The 21,104-nt window shown below is 51.4% G+C and overlaps 1 protein-coding gene across 2 annotated transcripts in view; it reads left to right on the forward strand.

Annotated features, from left to right (window-relative positions):
* The window catches only part of MNT (MAX network transcriptional repressor), a 45,648-nt gene extending 25,378 nt beyond the window's left edge, over nucleotides 1–20,270 (forward strand). For both annotated transcript variants that reach the window (XM_075719912.1, XM_075719913.1), the window contains exons 5-6: nucleotides 17,037–17,229; nucleotides 18,817–20,270. In XM_075719912.1, coding sequence (XP_075576027.1) covers nucleotides 17,037–17,229; nucleotides 18,817–19,532 — 909 coding nt within the window. In that variant the 3' untranslated portion in view covers nucleotides 19,533–20,270. The remainder of the gene's footprint in view (nucleotides 1–17,036; nucleotides 17,230–18,816) is intronic.
* The last annotated feature ends 834 nt before the right edge of the window (nucleotides 20,271–21,104 follow it).

A 21,104-nucleotide genomic window follows, 5' to 3' on the forward strand; every position in this document is an offset into this window, starting at 1 on the left:
GTTCGGTTTTAGGTGGTGTAAGCTGTGGTGCTGTGGCTCTCGGCTGAGGGAGTTGTCCCTGCGGGTCACGGCAGCGGGTGGGCTCCGGCCCCGAGCGGCAGAGCCGGTGACGACGCGCATTTGTTATGCGGGCCACCTCGCCCTTCGTTCTTCGCTTTTCTCCCTGCAAAACAGGAGTGAAAATGCTAGAGGCCTCCAGAAAGTTTCTAAGATGCATGAAGGGATGTGGAAAAAAAAAAAAAAAAACGCAGCGGGAGGAAAATGCTGTTTGCTAATGCTGTTTGCTTTGAGAGAGCAGAGCCCCGGCCCCTCGGCTGGCGCAGGCCAGCACCCGCCACCGGAGCGGGGTCCCCCAGCAGAGAGCAGGCAGGACAAGCCCGTCGCCTCCCGGGACAAGCCCGTCACCTCCCGGGACAAGCCCGTCGTCTCGCCGGAGAGCCACGCTGCGCGAAGGAATCGCACCGCGCTTCGCTGGCGCTGGAGAAGGTGCTGCTGGGGCGGCCGGGGAGCGGGGCCCTGCGCAGGAGACGCCAGGCTCAGTTCGTAGCCAGGGCGTCCGTGCAGCTGGGTGTTTTGATTTCTCCCTGAAGGATTCCTTGCTCCCTAGGAAATGCTGTAATCGTCTTAGTTGGAAGCTAATTGAAACCCTTAAGCAAGGCTGTTTTCTCTTCTGTGTTCCCAAACTGTGCCTGTCACTATGGTACCTGAACACCTTCCAGTTTCAGGGGTTATTTCCTATTGCATGTTTAGTGTAAGACGACATCCAGGCGATTTGCTCACCAGGTGACATCGGGACAGCCAAAATGAGACAGCTCGGGAGCAGCACAGCCCCAGCCTGGCGGATTCCAGATCACACTGCAAGTCCTGCTTGTTTGCCAGCTTTCCCACTACACCCAGAGTCAAATGCTGACTAAATAATAACGTGCTTACAAAATATGAGACAAAGCTGAGCTTCCCAGGGCGTGCAAGAGGCAAAGAGTAAAATCCTTTGAAGTCTGCAAAGCAGGGTGCCGCTGTGATCCAAAGTACTGCGTGTGCTGCGTAGATACGTGCGGGAGTACCGGGGGGGTTCTGTGACAGTAGATGCTGGGCCTTAGTTCCGCGGGGGAGTATTTGCTCCGTGTGAGAAATGGACTTTGCTTACGAATTCATAGAAGGCATCTACCAGTCCTCTTTGCTGCTTGTAGTGTTAGAGATAGAAACCAGCTGTGATGAACTTGGGACAAATTGGTCATATTGTAAATCATGTCTTGCCTCAGGAAGGGGCAGGAAGGGTAGAATTTGTTTGTGCCCCAGGAGCTGGGGTTGGCTTGTACCCCCCGTCCCGCTGACTGGGCGGGTGTTGGAGCACAGCCACCGACTGATGCTGGCTGGAGACTTGCCTCTTGGGCCATGCCTGTAGTCTTCCCTGGAATCACCCGGATAAATTTCTGATGCAAACCAGTCTTTTGATTTTTCTGGCTATATGCGCTTAGAGAAATGTGTAAATGAGTGGCAAAGCCATTTAAAAGTCACAAGACCGCTTGTGCGAACAGGCTGCGCGCCTCTTGCTGTCGCTTGAACTGTAGGCCAGCTAGCCAGAGAATTATTTTACCAAAGTAAAATAGTCTCCATCTTCACGATGGAAATGTTCCCCTTCCGAACTCCTTCCAAGGCTGGGGCAAGTGCTGGGCTGCAGCTCCTTCTCGGCTCCTCGCAGTGAGTGGAAGCAGCGCCTTACAGTTTCTGTGGTCTGATGCCTTTCTCAGGAGCTAAAAGAAAACCTTCATGCTTAAAAAAAAAAAAAATCGTGGTGTGCTGGACTCAAGGTAACTGACATCTCTTTAGATTCCCAAGTAAATTACGGCGTTGTTCGTTTTGAGGGAAGCGTGCCTGATTTCCTCATCTGATGACAAGCAGGGGCTTCCGCGGCTGAACTGGCTTCGCATGGCCGTACCATGGCCTCGGCTGACCTGCTGGCTGGGCCACCGCTGCCCGGATCGATGTGACTTTCCTTTGTCATACGTAACCGCTGCAGACTGGAGTTAAAGCAAGGACAAAGGTTCATAGGTCTCGGGTCATTGTCAGATGGAAAGAAAAACAGTGGTTCAGCAAATGGGAACCACGGGCGCGGGTGTGAAGCATTAAGGGAGGTGCAATTATCCTGGGCAGGAGAAGGGACCCTATCCCTTCATAAACAAAAAACCGTGATCCTGCAGCAGAGGACGTGCCAACATCAGGCACTGTACTTCGATGCAGGAGGCTGGGTCAGTTTTTCACCATCGGCACGTTGGTTATTTTGACTTTCCTTGTGTCTGCTCCCTCCTTCGTCAGCGCTGTTTGCAGCGTGCGCTCTTCCGCTGCCTCTCCTGTCCGTGTGCGGTGTGTTCCCAGCAGTCACCGACTAAGCTGGGAGCGCAGGGTGCTGTGTAAGACAAATGATAAATTACAGAGCTGATTCCTGACCTCCTGCCAGGCATAGAAATCCATCATGAACTGCCTTACCTGTGCTCATCAGTAGCGCTAATTGTTTATATGAGATGTTTAAATTGTTTAGCCTCACCTACTCTCTTTTGGCTTTTCAAACTGCCTGAAGCAACATGCTGTGCACCTAAAAATGGTGCAGTTTCCCATCTATGCCAACACCAAACAACAGAATTGACTCCTTCAAGGGCGGAACGTATACAAAGTACCGTCCAAGGATGGATGTGCATGTAAAAAATTCCTTGTGCTGTCCTTTTTAAGCTGATCTTGTGGACATGTGAATGGACCACATACTGTTTGCACATTTGTTAAATTTTCCTGTTAATAACCACAGCATCTCTTCTTCTTTTGGTTTGATTTTACTTACTGGTTGCTCCATCAGTGCCTGAACCCAGTCATTCATCGCTGTCTAGTGTTGAGGACCAGAACAAGATCAGAGGATTTTTAAAGTCCCGTGGTAGTGCTTCAGTTAGGGTCTAGGTGTTACACAGGTAAAGGAGCACGCTGCAAACACGCCGGTTCCTGACGGAGGGAGATACCGTACCACAGGCAGAAAAGCCACGCGTCTGACGTCAGCAGTGGGTCTTGCATGAAGAATGGAGCTCGTCTACGTTCAGGCACCGTAGCGGCTGGATTATTGATCAGAATGCATAAGCCGAACTGTGATGCTGAATCCAATTAAGTTCCCCACCTTGAAAAGTGTAGCTGTAACTTTTTTTTTTATTCTGTGCCAGCTACTAGGCGAATATACTTATCTTCTACAAAACCTGGTGATTAAGAACTGGGTCTGTTAGTACTTTCAGTGCTTCCTTCATGTGAACAGCACTCGTGCCAAGCAGTGCTTCTTCATGTTGTTTACCTGACCTGATCAATTGATTCTATCTTGTCTAATTAGCCTGAATTTCGTTGGCAACAATAAAGGCTTCCAGCAGCAATAAACTGTGGTCAGACAACATGGTGTCATCTGTAGATTTCAGAAAGTGATGAGAAATAAGGCTTTTAAAAAAAGTAGTGTTTAGTAAAGCAAAGCAAGTTGGAACCTGCTTAAAACTGTGAAATGGGTAAGAATTAGGATGTAGGGCTGATCTTCCACTGGAGTCGGTGGGAGTTGTTCGTGCACAGCAAGCGCAGGGCCTAGTTCATGCCCTTAATGGAGTCATTGAAAAATTGATTTTAGCTTCAGAGGCAACGACATGGGGCTAGACCGGTATGGGAGATGGGGTGCCCAACCTGAGAAGCCGGGGGCTGCTCAGAGAGTTTCCAGTCCCTTGGCGCTCAGTGTGCCAGTCTGTTCCGCTGTCCGGATGTTTTAGCAGCTTCCAGCATGCAGCCTGGGGCTGTGCTTCCACGCAGCAGCACTGACAGCGTTTTCCCGTTGGATAACTGGCGCCGGCGTTGAGCAGAAGAAACGCAGGGTTCCCTTCTTGAATCGGAAGGTTTGGTACTCGAGCTGGCACATCTGCCAGAACTGATGTGGGCTGCCAGGCAGCCGACGTCTCGGCTCGAATCCTCTGCCATCCCTCCCCAGGCAGCGTGCTCTGCCTGAAGGGAGGCTCCATCCGGAGAGCAGGCAGTGGATTTTTATTTGCAGGAGCGGCCACAAAACGTGTCGTGCAATCGAGTGCTTAAAAGTGCCCAGAGTTTGAACCGTGTTGAGTGAGTGGAGGCTGTTTCTTAACCTTTGCCAAAAGGGATGGTGATTTTTTTTCTTTTTTTTTTTAAACGAACTGTCTCACTCGTGACTCATACACGAGAGTTTGGAAAGGGTAAGCAGAATTATAAATCTTGTACGTGTCTTTTCAATTGTTAGAGAATCTACATCTATCATACTGCTGCCATTTAAGTGGTAGTTTAAAGAAGGACTCAAGGTTGTAAAAAACAAAACCTGGCACAGGTTACAAGGGTAGTTTGCGTTCCTGTTCTTGTTAGCAGCAGCACAGGTGTACGTTGCTACTCTTGAAAATTACAGTCAAGTGGTTACTGACCGATGAAAATTGCAAACAAATAGTTGCAAGAAAACAGTCATCGTTGCGCGTGCCTAAGTGCAGCAGAGTTCAGCCCGTGCTACACGAAGCTTTGCCATCGTAGATGTTGGTGGCAGCCTCGCTAGAAATTGTCAACTACAATATAATAAATGAGGGGCATTTTGAAACTGTTGTACAGCAGCGGGAAGTTGGTATCAGCTTAATCTCCTGTTGTCGTGTCGGTGTGACTCTGATGTGCTAGAAATACTGATAAAACATGCTCTGGAGGATGGGGAAATACAAGTAAGACTTGTACAAGGATCCCTGTCTCACTTGTTATTTATCAAAAATTAATAGTTGCTCTGATCCTGCCTATGCCTTGGACTTGCCCTGCCAATTCTTGTGGTGTTATCTGAACACTTTTCTCCGTGCAGCTGCGTCGTCTTTTTTTGTCCCTTTCTCTTGGCTGTCGCTGCAGGGAGGACGGGCGCAGGCCGTGGGAAGCAGGGTGACCTGGTGAAACAGTGAAGCTGCTTCTGTGCAGGATGGTAACACGTGCGTCAAATAAACCAGGAAAAATGGATTTTTTTTTTTCCAATTTCTTTTTCTTTTAGCTGTCTTACTCATCTTTTACGTCATTATGGGTTAAAATACTGTGTCAAGCTCAGGTTTAGAATGTCCCTTTCACTGTAGAATTCTAACTCTTAAATCCCTCTTGGTGACATACTGTTCATGAGGGACAGCCAGTATAGTACGGGTAGGAGAAAATACAGTCTGCAGTCTGATAATGAGGGTGTCAAGTAGGGACTGTTGGTCCTGTCGTGCTGAGATACCTCTTGATCTGCATAACGAAGCTGCTCAGGTCAACTTGAGGCGGCATTTAGGGAAAATTAGTCTTCGAAAATTATGACTGTGGTGGACGGCAGGTGACCCGTCGTCCTGTACAAAGGAGGTGCGAGGTGGATGCCATTTGTTGGGCAGGTACCTCATTATCCACTGGATTTTTATTTCTGGAAAACGGGAACTGGCTCCCTGAGGGTGGTTGTGCGTTTTCCTGCAGCATTAGAAGGAACAACTTCTATTTTGCTCTTCTTCCCAAAAGGCCTGAGGTCTTTGAGTGGAAGGTGTCAAAGATTGATTTCGTTCTGCAAACATTCTGCAGTGACGTTGATGTTGCGCAGGTCGGGTGGGTTTGCGGAAGGCTGGTTGGATTCCTGCTATATTCTGCTCTTTCAGAGTAGCGTGTGTCGTGATTGAGAGCTCATGGTCCCCGGCAGCTGGCACCTTCCTATCACGTCACATTTAAGAATTTCATGGGGCTTTACCTACTCTGAGGCAGTCTCTCGGCCCGGTGGGGTGTCCTGTACCGTGCAGAGGAGCTCCAGCCTTGGGACCACCTTCAGGAGCAGCGGCGGGGAGTCCGGGACCGGCGGTGTGCAGGCACGGTGGGCACCGCGGCTGCTGTGCCAGCGGCGCTGGCAGCCCTCAGCCCTTCAGCGTGAAGGCAAAGATTTTTCACTCGGGTGCACGGCTTTGATTCACGGCCTTGCACAGGTGCTGGAGTCGGTTTGTATTTAACAGCTGGGTTTTATGTGCTCCCGCTGCCGCCGTGGCCGTAACAATAAGGGAGGTAGGTTGAGGGAAATCCTCTGGTGACCCAGATCTGCTCCGTGGGCCGTAGGTGGAGCCGTCGGGATGTGAGTGGCTGGCACTGACCTCCTTACAAGGATGGAGAAACGGGGAAGAGAGGTGGTGCAGGAGGATCGGCATCCTTCTCCGAGTCACCAGCACTCCAGCCTCCCAGAGCCCCCGCTGCGGTGCGTGTGCGCTGGGCTGGCGCTCCTCTTCTGCTGGGCAGAGCGGTTCTCTCGGAGCTCATGGTTGTCGGGACCGCCGTCACCTGTCAAAACTGTTTTGGGAGGTGTGCTCCTCTCCCAGGCGAAGCCCTCACCTACCTGCTCCCCTGGGCAGCCGCTCAAAGCCTTGGCAGCGTTTGCGTTCTGATGCACGGCTCGCTGGTGCGTGCTGCCCCTTGGCTGAGCCAGATTTGTAGGAATACAAAGGGAGCACCGTACGTGGGACCCGTCCAAACCTCTGCTCTGTCTCCTCCAGCAGCCGCTGAGAGATGCCGCCAAGAAAAATACAAGAATTCTGCGGCAAGTAGATGTAGCGATAACATGTCTCCACGTTGATCTCCTCACCCCTAGCAGTAAGCGATCGGGCTGCAGCTCTAAGCGTACCCGCCTGCCGCCCTCCAGAACTGCTCTCTGTACGTCATCACGCAGGCTCGGGAAAGGCTTGCGTGCCTCCTGCATCCAGCAGTTGTGTCGTTAATAATAATCGCTCATTGAAATGCAGCGCGCTTTGGTTTTGCTTGCAGAAAATTATTGCAGCTACACCAGAGATACGTTTCCCACACCAAATTATTTTAATTTGTTTGGGATAATTTTCCAAATAACAAACACCACAGTATTTCAGGGTATTTTGGGCATCCAGAATCCATTAGCATCATTGAAAATGTCTCATTTATTTCCTGAACACCAGAAATTATTAAAAAAAACCCAAAAATAAAAAAAGGAAAACATATGACCAAACGTAACACCTAGTCATTGCAAATAATACTTTTTTTGGTTTTTTTATAACACTGGATTTCCCTTAACCTTGAAAGTCATATCAAGGAATAAAGCAGATCTGCTAAACTGGTAGAAGCCAGCATGATTTTGGTGATTGGCCCTGGGCATGGCTATGCCTTTCCCTGGTTTGCGTTCGTACTGTGTGTGCCAGTCATTGGCTGCTTTTTTTTTTGCTTTTTCTGAATTTGTCCTTTGTCTTCCTGATTTGGATTCTTCCTACCCTCTACCCTAGTAACTGTTTGTACTTTGTCCGGAGAGCGCTGCTCCAGGAGGCTGGGTCCTCTTAGATCTGCAAGGCCGGTGCAAATAGCCACGCTTCAGCTGTATTTTTGTTCCAGAGGTGATGGCCCAATGTCTTTTTTTGTCAGGAGTCTTAAGTGCTAACAATGTGCAAATAATAAACGTAAGTAACAACGCATGTTCTCATTTTCCCATGATTTCTCTGCTCCGGGCAGATTTCCTGTTCTGTGCAGTATTTCTGTCTAGATGTTCATCTCCGCCCTTGTGACTGGATGGGACAGTGGTGGGCACACAAAAACGCGATGGTGACGAGCCCCTGCCCAGCGCGCTTCCCTTGTACTTGCAGAAGAGCCGGCGCAGCCCCTGCAGCGAGCGACTTGCTCATTTCCTGAAGCCGCCGTGCTCGCTGCGTGCGTGTGAGGGTGAAGTCACCTCCCAGAATATCACAGCGCTCTTTGGCTGCCTTCCTTGTCCGGGGGTTAAACACATGGACGAGCTGGGTCACGAGGCTGCTGGCAAATAACCCGTCGGGTCTGCGAGAGCTGCGGGCACCCAGGGCTTCGCGCCACGCTGCAGATTGCCTCATCTGCTCCGAAGGACCTGCAGGGTAGCAGCCGTGCACGGGATCGGATCGGCCTGCTGCAGGGTGCCTGTGCTTGGACTTAGGAGTAGCGTGGTCTCCGTTTCGCCGTGCGAGTTTTATTCTGGTTTTGGTGCTCGTGTGAAGTGTTAGCTTTGAGAGCTTAGGAGGCTGAAATCGCTGCACAAACAGTGGTAGCCTAAAGGCCTTGTTCTGCTCCGCCCCTCCCTCGACACGCAAGCTGTCACTTCCCAAAATCCGCTGAGAAGCGGTCACTGCAGGACCCCTCCCTACGTTGGCCCCCAGTGCTGAGCATTTCGCGTTCGCATCTCGGAGCTTTGGGTCGAGCCCGTCATGATTTTACGTTGTATCTGGGGAAGGCGAGACTGCAGTCCTGTACTGAGCAAAGGCTCTCAGGAAGGCGCACGGAGAAGCTGCTGTCGTGCGGACTGCCTGGGTGTAGCTGCACGTGGGCGATTTGCGTGGGGCGGCGTGCACGGGGGAGCCGCCGCCACCCTGGGAGAGCGCAGCGGCAGCGGTGCGGCAGCTGCGTCAGTCGCTGCGGTGGTGCTGTTGTGCCGCGACCTGTATTTTCCCGTCAGTGGTACCAGGCTAGCGCATCCGGCACCGCTGCGGGATTTCATCTCCAAGAGCCAGCCGAATGAAGCAGTTACCATGGAAACCGTGGCTTTGGTTCCCGTGGCAACCAGCCGGGGTTTCACACAAGCAGGAGGAGGAGAGGTACCACTGTTACCTCTGCTGATGGCCCGATCCTGCCCGCTGCTGCTTTCCGCAGACTGAGGGGCCTGTTGGCACAGGCAGGAGCTTGGGTCCCGGCGGTCCCGGGGGTCCCGGCGGTCCCGGGGGCCCGGGGTGCAGGCGCGGGTCCTTTGCAGGCAGGCTCTGGTGGGTGCCATCGCCTTTGCTGGCGCAGGCAGCCGGTGCGCACGCTCGCTGCGGAGGCTGGGGACGCCGGCCCGGCGCTGTGGGGGGAACCGGCTCTCGGTTTTCCGGTTTTTCGTGGGCTCGCCTTCATTGCGGCACGTTGGGTTGAGTTGGGGCAAGCGGTTTCGCTAGACACTGGGCTTTAAACAAACTGCTTGCCGCACCTGAAGAACTTCGTAGAAAATTTAGCACGATTCAAAGTAAGAGTGTCCAAAATTGGTACAACTAACGCAAACCCCCAAAGTACTACACCCCCCAAAGTACTGCAGGTGAGTGTGGCACCTCTGCCAGCAGAGTCCTGGGGACGTGGGCTGTTTGGGGACTGCACGTTCCTCAGCACCCCCCCGTCTTCTGACGTTTCTGGTTGCAACATCTGTGGAGACAGGCTGGTGGGCTACTCGTGCTGCAGATCTGTTGCACCGTGGCAGTCCCTGCAAGGATAAGATTCTTAGGATTTAGCTTTTTTTTCCATTATACATAGGAATCAAAAGTCCGTACGGCAGTGGAAAGCCTGACCGGCTGGGTCGGGTCTGCGCCGAATCGCGTGGAGGTGCTGCAGGTGGGATTGCTGCTTGGGGACCTCTCCTGTCCCAGCAGCTCCTGGTTTGCTGCAGCGGCTGTGATCCCGGTAGCAAAGAGTTAAAGAATCTGGTTCAAAATTGCAAATCACTTTCATGATTGCTCATTGATGAGGAATTTTTAATCAGTGCACACCATGTAATAGCACACAACAGCTGAAATATGCTTTTGGAAAAGCTCATAATTGAAAGTGTGTTTTTAGATTGCTAACATAATGTTTGTAAGGGGAGCTTTTTAATAAGACCTTTTAAACCTCACCGATGCCAACTACGGGGCTAGCATTATTCTTGAGGCAAGCGCAGAGAAAGCATTGGGGGCATTATTTTCAACCTTGACATAAGAATAAGCGATTTAATTACAGCCAGCCATAAAATGGAAAATTCTTTACGGTGACAAATGACTATTGCTGCGTAGGGACAACAGTAGTTTTTCTGGTTTGTTTACCAAATAATGGCAATTGGGATGCACACAAGGCCCAAATAGCAGCTCTGAAACAGCGAGAAGAAGGGGCACAAAGGAGCGAAATGTCACAACTGGTATTGCATCGGGTGTTTGCTGTCACCGCAGTTGTGCTGGTCTTGCTTTAATAATCCACGTGGGTGAAGGCTGCTCTGAAGCTGCCAGCTACGTGTAGAGGAGGCAAATCAGATACTCACGGGGAGCAGAAGCAAACCCACGTACGGATTTTAATTTGGTCGCTGCTGTTTAAATGAAAGGTGAAGGGACTCTTCGCCGCTGCCCTTGTTGCCTTGTCGCCGTTCCCGCCTGCGTGCGGTAGCAGCAGCCGCTCTGCACAGTGCGGGTGGTGGCTGCGCTGCAGCGGGTTACGGTCAGAGCCGCGTCCCAGGCCCTTGCTCCTCTGCGGGCATTGCCGAGCAAAGGACTTGCTCTCGGCTTCAAAATCAGGCGTGTTTTCCATGGGACCACTCTTGTACTTTATATTATATTATATATGTCTTGCAGGGATGCTGATCCCTGCAGCAAACGATTACTGTGCGCTTTATTTGGCCTCAGCTCCCTATTTCACGTGTGGCCAGGAGTTAAACTGCGAGAACTGTAAATGTTCACAGTGAAATGATCTTCTTTTCACCAGAGCCAGCAGCTGATCTGCAAAGCTTCCCAGCTGTCGAAAGCCATGGATGGATTCATATGAAAATGTGGAAATCCATGACTTCTTCCTGGGGTAGGTCAGCTTTCCCCCACATCAAGGGTCAGGGTTTACTGGCTCTTTTAAGTAACGCTCTTGTGGAATTCTGTTAAGTGCACGGAAGTGAGAAATAAATCAGTTTTAAAGTTGTGATTCTCACTGTAGCTTCCTTACACTGCGGAGTAAAAGTTGCCTGGGCAGCCAAGGCTTCCAATTTCTTAACATTAAAAAAAGAAATCCTACAATCATCACTGCACAAACATAAGGAGAAGGGACTGTGCTGAAGTTTGTGGCTTGGAAAAGAGCAGTCTTGGGGGGCGTGCGTCTGTTGAGCTGGCAGAAATCACGCTGCCTTCTTTGGTACGCGTGGGCTGTGCTCGAATCAAGTCTCACCGGCTTTGGGTTGCGAGAGCCCTGCTGCTTTGTACGGAACAGAGCACCAAAACTGCGGTGGCTACCCTTCGCCTTCTCCAGGGGTCTGCAGTTCCCGGTGCCGATGGATCCGAGGCAGGTGGGAGAACGGGAATGCAGGTAACTTCAGCGACTTCTCCACCATGAAGAAGCAGGATCGGTACTTCATGAGCCAGGTTAAGCGAAGGAGTTCGCACCGGGCGGCTGCGGGCGTGATCCCGTCTGTGTGCTGCTTCTCTGGGGAAACACGGACGCGTGGGGCGGCCGCGAAGCTGGCTGGGTGCCGAAGGAGGAGCGGGCACTGGGTCTGATCCGACCGGCTCCGTCAGGTCGGTGAACGCTCCGCAAAGGGCCGCGTGGCGCCGTGCGCAGGGAGGGACCTGCACAGGGCGAGAGCCGGGGCAGGGGAGCGCCCGCCCACGCAGCCGGCTTCCCTCAGCCCTTCCCTGGGCGTGCGCGGGTCCTCGGCCTCGCCGGGGGCTGAGTCCGTGACAGCGTGAATCCCGGCGAAGCGTAGACCCGATCAAACACGTAGCTGCCTGTCAGGAGCAAACGCAGCTGGATTTTTTTTGTAGTTGTTTCACATTTGGATAATTCAAAGTCAGATAAAGTCTGAAATCGCACAGATTTTCATCTCTCCTAGCATCTCCCAGCCCGAAGCTCAGCAGATACAGAGGGAGCGGGCAGAGGGTTTTAACAGCAGCGTTTGAAGTCCAGCTGCAAAGTCAGCACTGGAATAGGGACTCCAAGCCTGGACACACGGCTTGCCAACCATGGGCTCCTGCGAGACCACAGCTGCCCTCGAGCCCGTCTTGTCTCTGCGAGCCCGTGTCCTGTCACCCTGGGGACAGGGGCTGCTGCCACGAGAAAGGGGTCTGCTGCTCCTGTAAGGCCAGGTGCTTGCCGAGCTGCTTGGTGCGTGGCAGGAATTTTTGGTCAATTGGTTACAATTGCAGGGTTGGGGTGGTCGGGTTTTTTTAATGCCATAGGGTTTCAGATTCAGCGTAACCTTGGGAGGAGGGACCGAAGGTAGCTCGGTTCCATCTGCCGTGTCAGCAATGGCAGAGGCGCGTGTTGGTGAGCCCTCTTGCCTGCTAGGGTTTCCCACTCTGACAGCCAAAGTGTTTGGTTTGAACTCTGCTCGGGATTTCTCACCTTTTGGTGCAACCATCCTTAAAGTAGCGACTTCCAGGAGCCTGGGGGACTCCAGACCTGTCCCCTGCTGCAGGGACCGTGGCCCGAGAGGAGCAGCGAGACAGCACGAAGGAAAGCAGCGTCTTCTGGGGAGGGAATTCAGGAACAAGGGTTTGAGTCTTCAGTCCTGCGTCAAACCTGGGGATGTGTGTCCTTCAGGATCTTGGCAGACAGCTGAATCGTCATCCCAGGTACCAGCACCTTATCAGAGTCCTCGCCATTCCCGTTCCCCACAGTTCCCAGGAGGAGCGGCGGCTGGGAAGTGGGTCCGATGGCACCGGCCGACTGCAGCTGTCCCGGACACACACGTGCCTCTGCCTTAAGGAAATTTCAGACCTTGAAAGACAGGTGGTTGGGCATTTGTATGAATTCCTTTTATTGACATTTCATTCTTAATTAGTTATTTTGTTGTATTTAGTTTCGGGGTTCCCTCTGCCCATTTCCACTCTAGCCTTACGTGCCAATTCTCTTGGAAGATCCCAAAGGTTTGGTGAAAGGAGTGTCTATGTAGTTGCTTCTTATTTTAAAACTGCTGTGACTTTTTTGTTGTTGTTGTTGGTATTGCATAGGATCCGTTGTGATACTGCTGGTGTAAGAAGTTCCTGTTTTAGAAAAAACGTACCGGAGGCCAGCGCATGCCTCTAAAGGTGTTCTCTGTTTGGGAGTAGGGAGGTGAGCAAAGTCAGAATGACTGAGGTTTGGCTGTCGCTGTGGACTTTCTACTGACTGACGGGAAAACCTGGCACCTGACGTGGGCAGGATGATTTGCAGAAAATAACCTGTCGACAGGCAGACGCTAGCAGCGGTCTGTCCAGGGGGCTGCCGGTGACGCTGGTCAGAGAGGAGCCAGGGAGACGTGCACCCACCCTCGCCATACCGGCCGCCGGTGGGAAGTACAAAGGCGAGAAGGTCCCTGCTCCCGTCCCCTCTCCGGCAGGTTCCTGCGGGAGATGAGTGCCCACGGCCGTGCAGGGGCCGGCGGGTCGGGCTCGGGTCCCTTCCCGCTCCCAGGCTCACCTTCAGATGCCGTGCACGCACGCGGAGCCTGGGAGGGGGCTGCGCCCTGCGAGGCCGGTGCCCGCGGCCGGCGGGGCAGTGCTTGGAGGGGAGCTGCGCAGAGGGAGGAAGGCCCCGGTTCATCGCACCCAGTTCGTTATTAGGCCAAGTGGCCGCTCAGCCGGGAGATACGTCTTTACCAAGCGAGCCGCAGTGAATTGCATCCTAGAATAGTTTTCGAAAGATTACCGGTGCCAGCAGAGACGCCAGCCCATCTGCTCCAGCAGCTTCCCTTGGAGAGCACCCAGCCTGCGAGCACGCTGGCCGGGGGGGCCGCTTGCAGGAGCCCCGGGAGGAGCGTGCGGTCGCGGCGAGTGGCTGCCGGGAGCTGGCACCCCGTCAAGCCGTTTCCCAGCACGGGAGGGCTGGGGCTGCTGGCAGCGCAGAGCCCGCGGGGCCGGGCTTGGAGCAGCGCCACGTCCCCGAGCCCGTGCCGGAGGAGTGGAGCGCCCGGAGAGCGACAGAGCGAGCTGGCCCTGCTCCCTGGGAGACTCGTCGTGGTGCTTGCTAAGGGTTTGCCTACCTTTTCAGTAATTAAAAGTTTGTAACTAATTACCAGCTGCCCTGCGCATACCTCACAGTCATGCTTTCCCCTGGTGCTGGGAGTCTTCTCTTGCAGCAGGGAAGGAAGCCAAATCCGGTTGAATATGCTTGTGCTGTGCGTGATACGGGTGCTGAGGCTGCATGGATTTCTTTCTTACGCTTCCTGGAAAGCTGTGTTACTGTGTGCGGTCCTTTCGTTATTGTGCCCTGTGAGTAACCGCGTGAAGAACGTGCTTGGAGAGAAATGCTGCAGAGCGGGGCTGGGCTCCTGTCGGTATGCAGCGATTTTAGTCTCAGGCTTTCTCCTACTTGCTGCGTTCCTGATTAGAGAGTAAAGAGGAAGACGTTCAGATGAGTTCTCACGTATTTAAACCTGAACACAGGAGCGTACACCTTCCTCATTGCCTTAGCTTTGCTCTCTGTGTCCCACCCACATCCCTTCAGCTGCAAGGAAATCGAAGCGCACGTGCAGCACGACTTTTCTGGGTCGGACAAAGTGCTTCGGCCGCACTCAGTGGGATAAGAGACTTTCAAGCTAGCGTGGATTTTAGCTTCAGCCACATACGGATCTGAACGCCATCTCCGGGCTAGAAGCGAGCGCTGGGGCAGAGCCAGGACTCGGGAGTCCCCGTCCCCCCTTACCCCCATCTCCTGCACCCAGCGACCTTCCCTGCTGCGCACACCCTGCTGTCCCGGTGACTCCTCTCGCTGGTGTAGGCTACAGGTCTGCTGGGTTTTCCCAGTATAAAACTTTGGTATTGAGGAGTTGGCATATCCGCTGCCTGCTTGCAGTTTAAAAAGCAGCGAGGGGGACAGAACTGCCCCCTTTGCCTGAAAACTGGCCGTTTCGAGAGGCTTTCAGCTGCGCTGAAGCCAGCTGGGCCAGGTGGCAAGGCATAAGCCTTGTTGAGAGGAGCTGTCTCCATTTACACATCTGGAAGGATTGTGCCCTGCTAATACGCATCGTTTGGCCATTTTAAAAATGCTTCCTTTTTTTCTTACTATCAGGACAAAGGTACCCTTCTTTTTTTTCATTTCACTTTTCCGTAAGAAGGCAGGAGCTACCCTAGTCGTTGTGTTGGCTTAGGCTGAATTAAAGGTCTGGCTGGCCCGGCTTTGAGGTTATTCCTGGCTAACTTTTGAGATAAAAGACCAGCAGAACCATTGAAACGCATGAGGTCAGGTCCTGATTGCAGTTGTCCTGGAGAACTTGAGAGAGAAATAAAGAGCACATACTCAGAACGTCATGAGTCTGATCCTCTGCCGCTCTGCTAAGTGTAAGGTTTGCTTTTAAATTCAGTGCTTGCCAGCAGTGAGTGAAAAAGAGCGTCCGTGCAGGCTCTGTATAGCTGGTATTTTCAGAAGTGTGTATGTGATTTAGATTCCCAGTGGCAAAACTTAACTTTAGAAAATGGACAGGCTATACGTGGCTTTGCAGATTTCACTGATTTTGTCTCTTTTATGCTTATAGTAAGTGCTGACCTGGGCTGGGGGACAGGTTCTCTGTCTTGTTACTATTCAGTGCTACACTACTGGCTTAAAATCTCATAAAACAGTACCTTTTGTGATGATCAGCTATTGTTTTTCTGCTGCACTGCTCAATAATTGATCCCCGTCAGATCTATGTGGTTTGTATTTCCCGTTAATAGTACTGGGTAGCGTTTGGCATTTTTATGTACTGTGCTGACTGATGCAGCATCTCTTCCCTTCCCTGCCAATGAACGTATTGGATTTCCAACGCTGAGTGGGCATTAGTAGAAGAGGAGAACGTATGCTGTTCCTTCGCGTTTGACTTGAGGATTTCCCCTGTGATGCAGGGTGTTGTCGGCGCTTAGCCATCTCTTCTAGGTCAGGAGCTCTTGGTGTGGTGTGTGTTGCTCAGAAGCTAATTAGTACTTGTGTTTTTTCTTCTGACCGTGTAAAAGTTCCCTCTCTCTCCATGATTTATGTGCTGGTTATGGAAATGCGCCGTGATTTTGCATAGAGCTACTTGGGCTTGTGTGCCTGAAGCTTGTCTTTTCCCCAGCTACTCTCAGTTGGTTTAGTAAAAGATACTATCTCTTCCTATGCACCTTGTCTTTGAAATACTTCAATTTGCCTGTGGTTTTATCTTCCTGCATAAGAGCAGAGTTTTCTGCAGAAGGTTTCTGTCTTTGTGCAAGGATGTGGGGTTTTTCCACCTTTCTCAAGCCGTGGGCCAGCACTCTGTTGCTGTGCAGGAGCGCTGCTGTCTGTGTAGATGCTTCCTTTCCTTAGGGATGCTTGGGAATAGGTATATGTCGTAAAAACTCCATCCCCCGCATCCCTCCCATCACCCACAGTGGCTAACTGACCGCGGTCTCGTGTCCTCTCACCTGGCGATCGGGGGAAACTGCACCCATTTCCCTCCCTTTGCGCCTTCCCACCAGTCTGGGATAAGCCCTGATCCCCTTCAAATACGTCGTAAGGCAGGTGAAGTGAGGCTGATGTTGGGAACGGAGCGCTGACTCTTCTCACCCTAAACTGATGTCAAAGGGCAACAGGGAGCTCCCTTGGACTGAAACAGAAGAGAGGAGTGAACAGAGAGTCCAGGTCTATGTTGCTGCACCTCCAACAAATACCTCTCTGGGACCTCGGACGATCTGCGTCATGGTCCACGAGCGCTCTGCATCCATGAGTCGTTTGTTGGTGCCCTTACAGAGGTTCTTTCTTGCCAGCGTTTGCGCACACGTACCGTCAGTGTCCCACGTTTAGCTTAGGAAGTCAGCAGGGTGGAAGCCTGTGCTGGGAAGAGTCTGGCTTCCACGTTACAGATATGAGTCATAGTCATAGTTCAGTGCTCCTGGTTCTTAATTTTTTTAGTTTTGTTGGGGAGGTTAGAGCAAACGAGGAAGAATGCAGGAAGATGACTTCATTTTCTGTCTTTAGAGTGGCAGAAGTCCTTTTTTTCAGAGAGAAAGCCTTATGGCTTTTCCTGAGGAGTTCTAGGCTTTAAACTTACCCCTGGAGTTGAAGGGACTCACAGCTGATGTGGCTAAGCATTTCAGTGTTGGAGGCTCATCAGTTTTCCTTCAGAAGGCAGAAAGCAGCTGGCCAAAGTAACCCTTTAGGTTTTCGTAGCCAGCTCTTGTCCTTGCCCTTTCTGCCTGAATTTGAAAGGCGTAGCTATATCTGAACACATTTTACACTGACATAACTGGTAAGAAAAGAAAACCAGCTATGGACATGGGAGTGACCAGGTTAATGTAGATTATATTTGTCCTTGTTCTCCTTCTATTTCTTTTTCTTCCTTCTGTCTTTAGACTTTAAAGAGAAAGGAAAAAGAGTATGAACATGAGATGGAGCGGCTGGCAAGAGAGAAGATTGCTACCCAGCAGCGACTGGCAGAATTGAAGAACGAGTTGAGCCAGTGGATGGACATCTTGGAGATTGACAGAATTATTCGACAGACAGTTCAGCCAGAGGATGACCAGGCATCTACCTCGACAGCATCAGGTATCCGTAATTACTCTCTTCTTCTAATCATCACTGTATGTCACTGACACGGTTATATAGTGGTGGTGGGGATCTTCATTTAGCACCATCAAGCTTTCTTTGCATTCAGAATAAAGTGAAAGGTTTTGTAATCACGTTGGCCTGATAGTACACTGCCGCTTGTGTAAAGTGAACTGAAAATCGTGCATCAACATTAGGTAGATACAAAGTGCAGCTTTGCACATTCAATCTGCTGATACCTCACGTGTTGCTCCCTGCTTTCAAAACTTAGTTTTCCTCTTGCACAGCTATGCATCCCAGCTCGTTAGAACTGGTGTGTGAGCATCCTGAGGTATTTGTGCATGGATGTGGGAGGGTAGTCAGCCACGTAGAGAAGAAGGAATTGGTACAGGAAGGATCACCAGAGCATTTGAACAACTTAATGAGCCTTCACGTTGTGTGAAAAGGATTCGCAGTGAAGAGGAAATGATACTAACGAGTATCTGGCATGCTGTTCCCAGTAAGAAGGTTTTGTCAGATAGGAGAGTGCATGCTTTTCTCCATACCGGTGATCTGCAGCAGGAAGAATAGGCAGTCCGCGGATGTACAGTGCTTTGCTATCCAGAGATGGGGAGGCTGTAGCAGTCCGTAACCATTTGCAGCAGTTCCGTCAAATCGCGACAGCATTTGCTCTTGGCACTCCAGGCAGACGATACAGCGGGTTCCAGGAAGGGAAAACTTGAGCTTTCTGTTTCATTCAGGCTTGTAATGGGGCTCATCACCTTTGAACGTACTCGCGGACTCCAAGTGTAGGCTCGTGGAAGTTGAGAGTAGGAGTGCTTTGTCCATAGGCGTGTCAGCGTTCACCTCTCCAGCTGGCCTCTGCTGAAAATGATCGCTTCAAGCTACTACTAACCACAGAGCTTGCAAGAGGGAAGTGTCTTCCCTGCTTTTCCTGTTGCTTCTGTATCTGCTGAGATTTGTAATCTCTACTGCATGGCTGGCTTTAGAACAGGCAGCGCAAGGTGCCCTGCTCGTCTTGCTGATCTCCGCAGGGTCAGCATGTTCCTGCATTGCTTCATTAGTTCGTGGACTGGACGAGAGTCCATTTTCCAGAACCAGACGAGGAACTTGCTGCCATGTTTCTCCACGGCCGTTTCCTGCCTGCTCTGGGAGCAGAAGGGGTGGTGCCGATCGGTGGAACAACTGGACAGGAAAGGAAACCCTGTTCTTCTTCCCAGAAGGAGCCCTCCTCAGCCCGGACGGAGTTCAGCCCAGGTGCTCTCCGTCTGCCTCTGCTCACGTTGCTTCCCTCGCCTGCCAAGCGAGATCTGTTGGCCTGCGTGAGCACCCCTCTCTAGCTGGGGCTTCGGGCTAGTCACGCCTGCCTGGCTCGGGTCCTCGGCCCACAGGCAGGGAGGAGAGGGGTGTGCCGCCCCACGGGGGCTCGGTGCAGCCTGCCGCGCCGCGCCACGCTGCCTGCCCATAGTGCAGTGACTCCTCCCGCCGTCGTCTCTTCCGCCTGTGCTGCCTTTTAGGGAGGCTGGTTAGTCCAGTTCATGCTCTGCTTTCTTTTTTATGGGAGTTTCTTCCTTTCGTTTTTTCCAGAGGGTGAAGACAACATGGATGAAGACATGGAAGATGACAGGCCAGTGAACTCATTACCAAAACTAACCCAGCGCCAGCACCCAGAGCTCCTGAAAGCCGTCCCTTCAAACGCTGCTTCCCACCACCCGGCAGTTCTGCCTCAGCACCTGTCCATCCAGCAGAAACAAACCCCAGCCCACGCACAGCCTCCCATCCAGACGCAAGCACTGGTCCAGCCGCAGGCGATCGTCCCTGCACAGACTCACATCGTGGCGGCTTCGACCGTGCAATCGACTGTTATCGCCCACACCGCCACTACCCACGCTTCGGTCATTCAGACTGTCAACCACGTGATTCAGGGTCCACAGACCAAGCACATTGCTCACATTGCACCTTCCACGTCCAGCCCTGTGCAACTTACCACTGCTGCTCAGCCTATCGGCCACATCACTGTGCACCCAGCCACCATCAACCACATGGCCCACCTGGGCCAGCAGCTGCCCATCTACCCTCAGCCCGTGGCCGTCAGCCAGCCCGTGGTGAGCCACATTGCTCACACGATCTCGCACCAGCAAGTGAATGGAACCACAAACCTTGGCCAGCAAGCGGTGATGGCCAAGCCTGCTGTAGGAACCCAAGTTGTCCATCACCCGCAGTTAGTTGGGCAAACGGTCCTAAATCCGGTGACTATGGTAACCATGCCATCATTCCCAGTGAGCACACTGAAGCTGGCCTAGAGGGGATCGTCCGACGGCGAGGTCTTTGTTGGGAACCTTTCCTAAACTCCATACATTCCAACCACGTCTGACTTCGCGGGAGGGAAGTGCAGAAAACGCCGCGTGGCAGGACGCCGGGCTGGGCTGTCCTCAGCCGCCCAGTAACCAACCTGCCGCTGGCAGCGAGAGACGGGGCCTCTCTGCACTTGAATTTTGCTAATCTGAGAAAACTTCAAAGACAGTTGTTCATGGTGATTTTTTTTTTCCTTTTATGTGTAATCAGTGAAATATGGATATGATGTTCTTAAGACTTTAATTTTCCCCTTTTATGTGTTGCTTCTTTGTAGAATAAAAATTGCTGATCTCTTTATTGAGATGTTGCGTAGAATGGGAAAAAAAAAATCATAGAAGTCTATATTTATATATATGTGTGTATGTGTGTGTATATATATGTATATACATATATATATAAATATAACATTTGAAGAAGGCCTTTTGTAAGGTTGATTATTTTGCAGGATTATTAGACAAAATTCATTTTTGGAGGAAGAAGACAGAGTGTCCTCTCTAATAAGATAGATGGTTTGGTGGACCAGGGTACATATACAGTGACAAAAAAGAAAAAAAGTTAAACCATGTTAAAGGTATTTCCCGTCGATATATTACATTTCAGAAAACCATCTAAAATCACTGTGACTTGTTATGGCATTTTAAGGAAATTCTCTGTCCTGTCTAATAAAAGGAAAAAGAATATACAACTGGACTTCATTTGTTGCAGTTTTATAAATGACTTGATTTTTATAGCTATGTCAAAACAATAATGTTTTTTATTATTTTCATGGTTGACAATGTTTTGTTTGGATGGTTTTTCGGGGGTTTTGGTTTTTGTTTTGGCTTGGTTTTGCTGATGCAATAACTGATTTTGCAGATCTCTGTGCATGGCACTCCCCCTTTCAGGATTCCTCCTGCCAGTCCCAAGCCCCCGGGTTTCTTGGGTTTGTTTTTGTTTTGCAGAGGCAGATATTTTGTGCTGGCAACTTGCAATATGCTTATCTGGCCTGGTAGAGCGGCACCTGGGAGAAGACGACCAACAGAAATTAAGTAGATTTGCTGCATGGGTTACTTTTCTTTGTTGCTTTGTTCCTGAACTGACCACGTTTTAGTGTGGGAGCCAGTGGATTAGAAAAGGGATAGATGTGCATGTGGTATCTTCCAAAGTGCAAGCTGTTTTGACATCTTCTTTTTTTCTTTAGGGGGGGGAAAAAAAAAATCTAGTCTTGTATGGGCTAACAGTATATTCCAGGAGATCAGCATGTATAACTTGTGTCTTACAGAGTACAGTGAGATGTGCACCAAAGAACAGCCCCTCATCCTGAGCGACCCTCTTGCTCATCCGTGCCGCTGGTTAGGTCAGCTCTCACTGAAGTCGGTGCCGAACGCCCAGGGAGGCGCGAGAGGAGGGATGCTGCTTGGCTCTGCGGGGACTTGCCCGCCTGCCTGGGAGGTTGCTTAGGACATGTTTCATTGCTGACTGAATGTTCTGGTCCTCACACCGTTTTGTGTGTAGTACTGCTATTAATGATCTCTTCTCCG

The sequence above is a fragment of the Pelecanus crispus genome, chromosome 12, assembly GCF_030463565.1.
Source record: "Pelecanus crispus isolate bPelCri1 chromosome 12, bPelCri1.pri, whole genome shotgun sequence".
Lineage (NCBI taxonomy): Eukaryota > Metazoa > Chordata > Aves > Pelecaniformes > Pelecanidae > Pelecanus > Pelecanus crispus.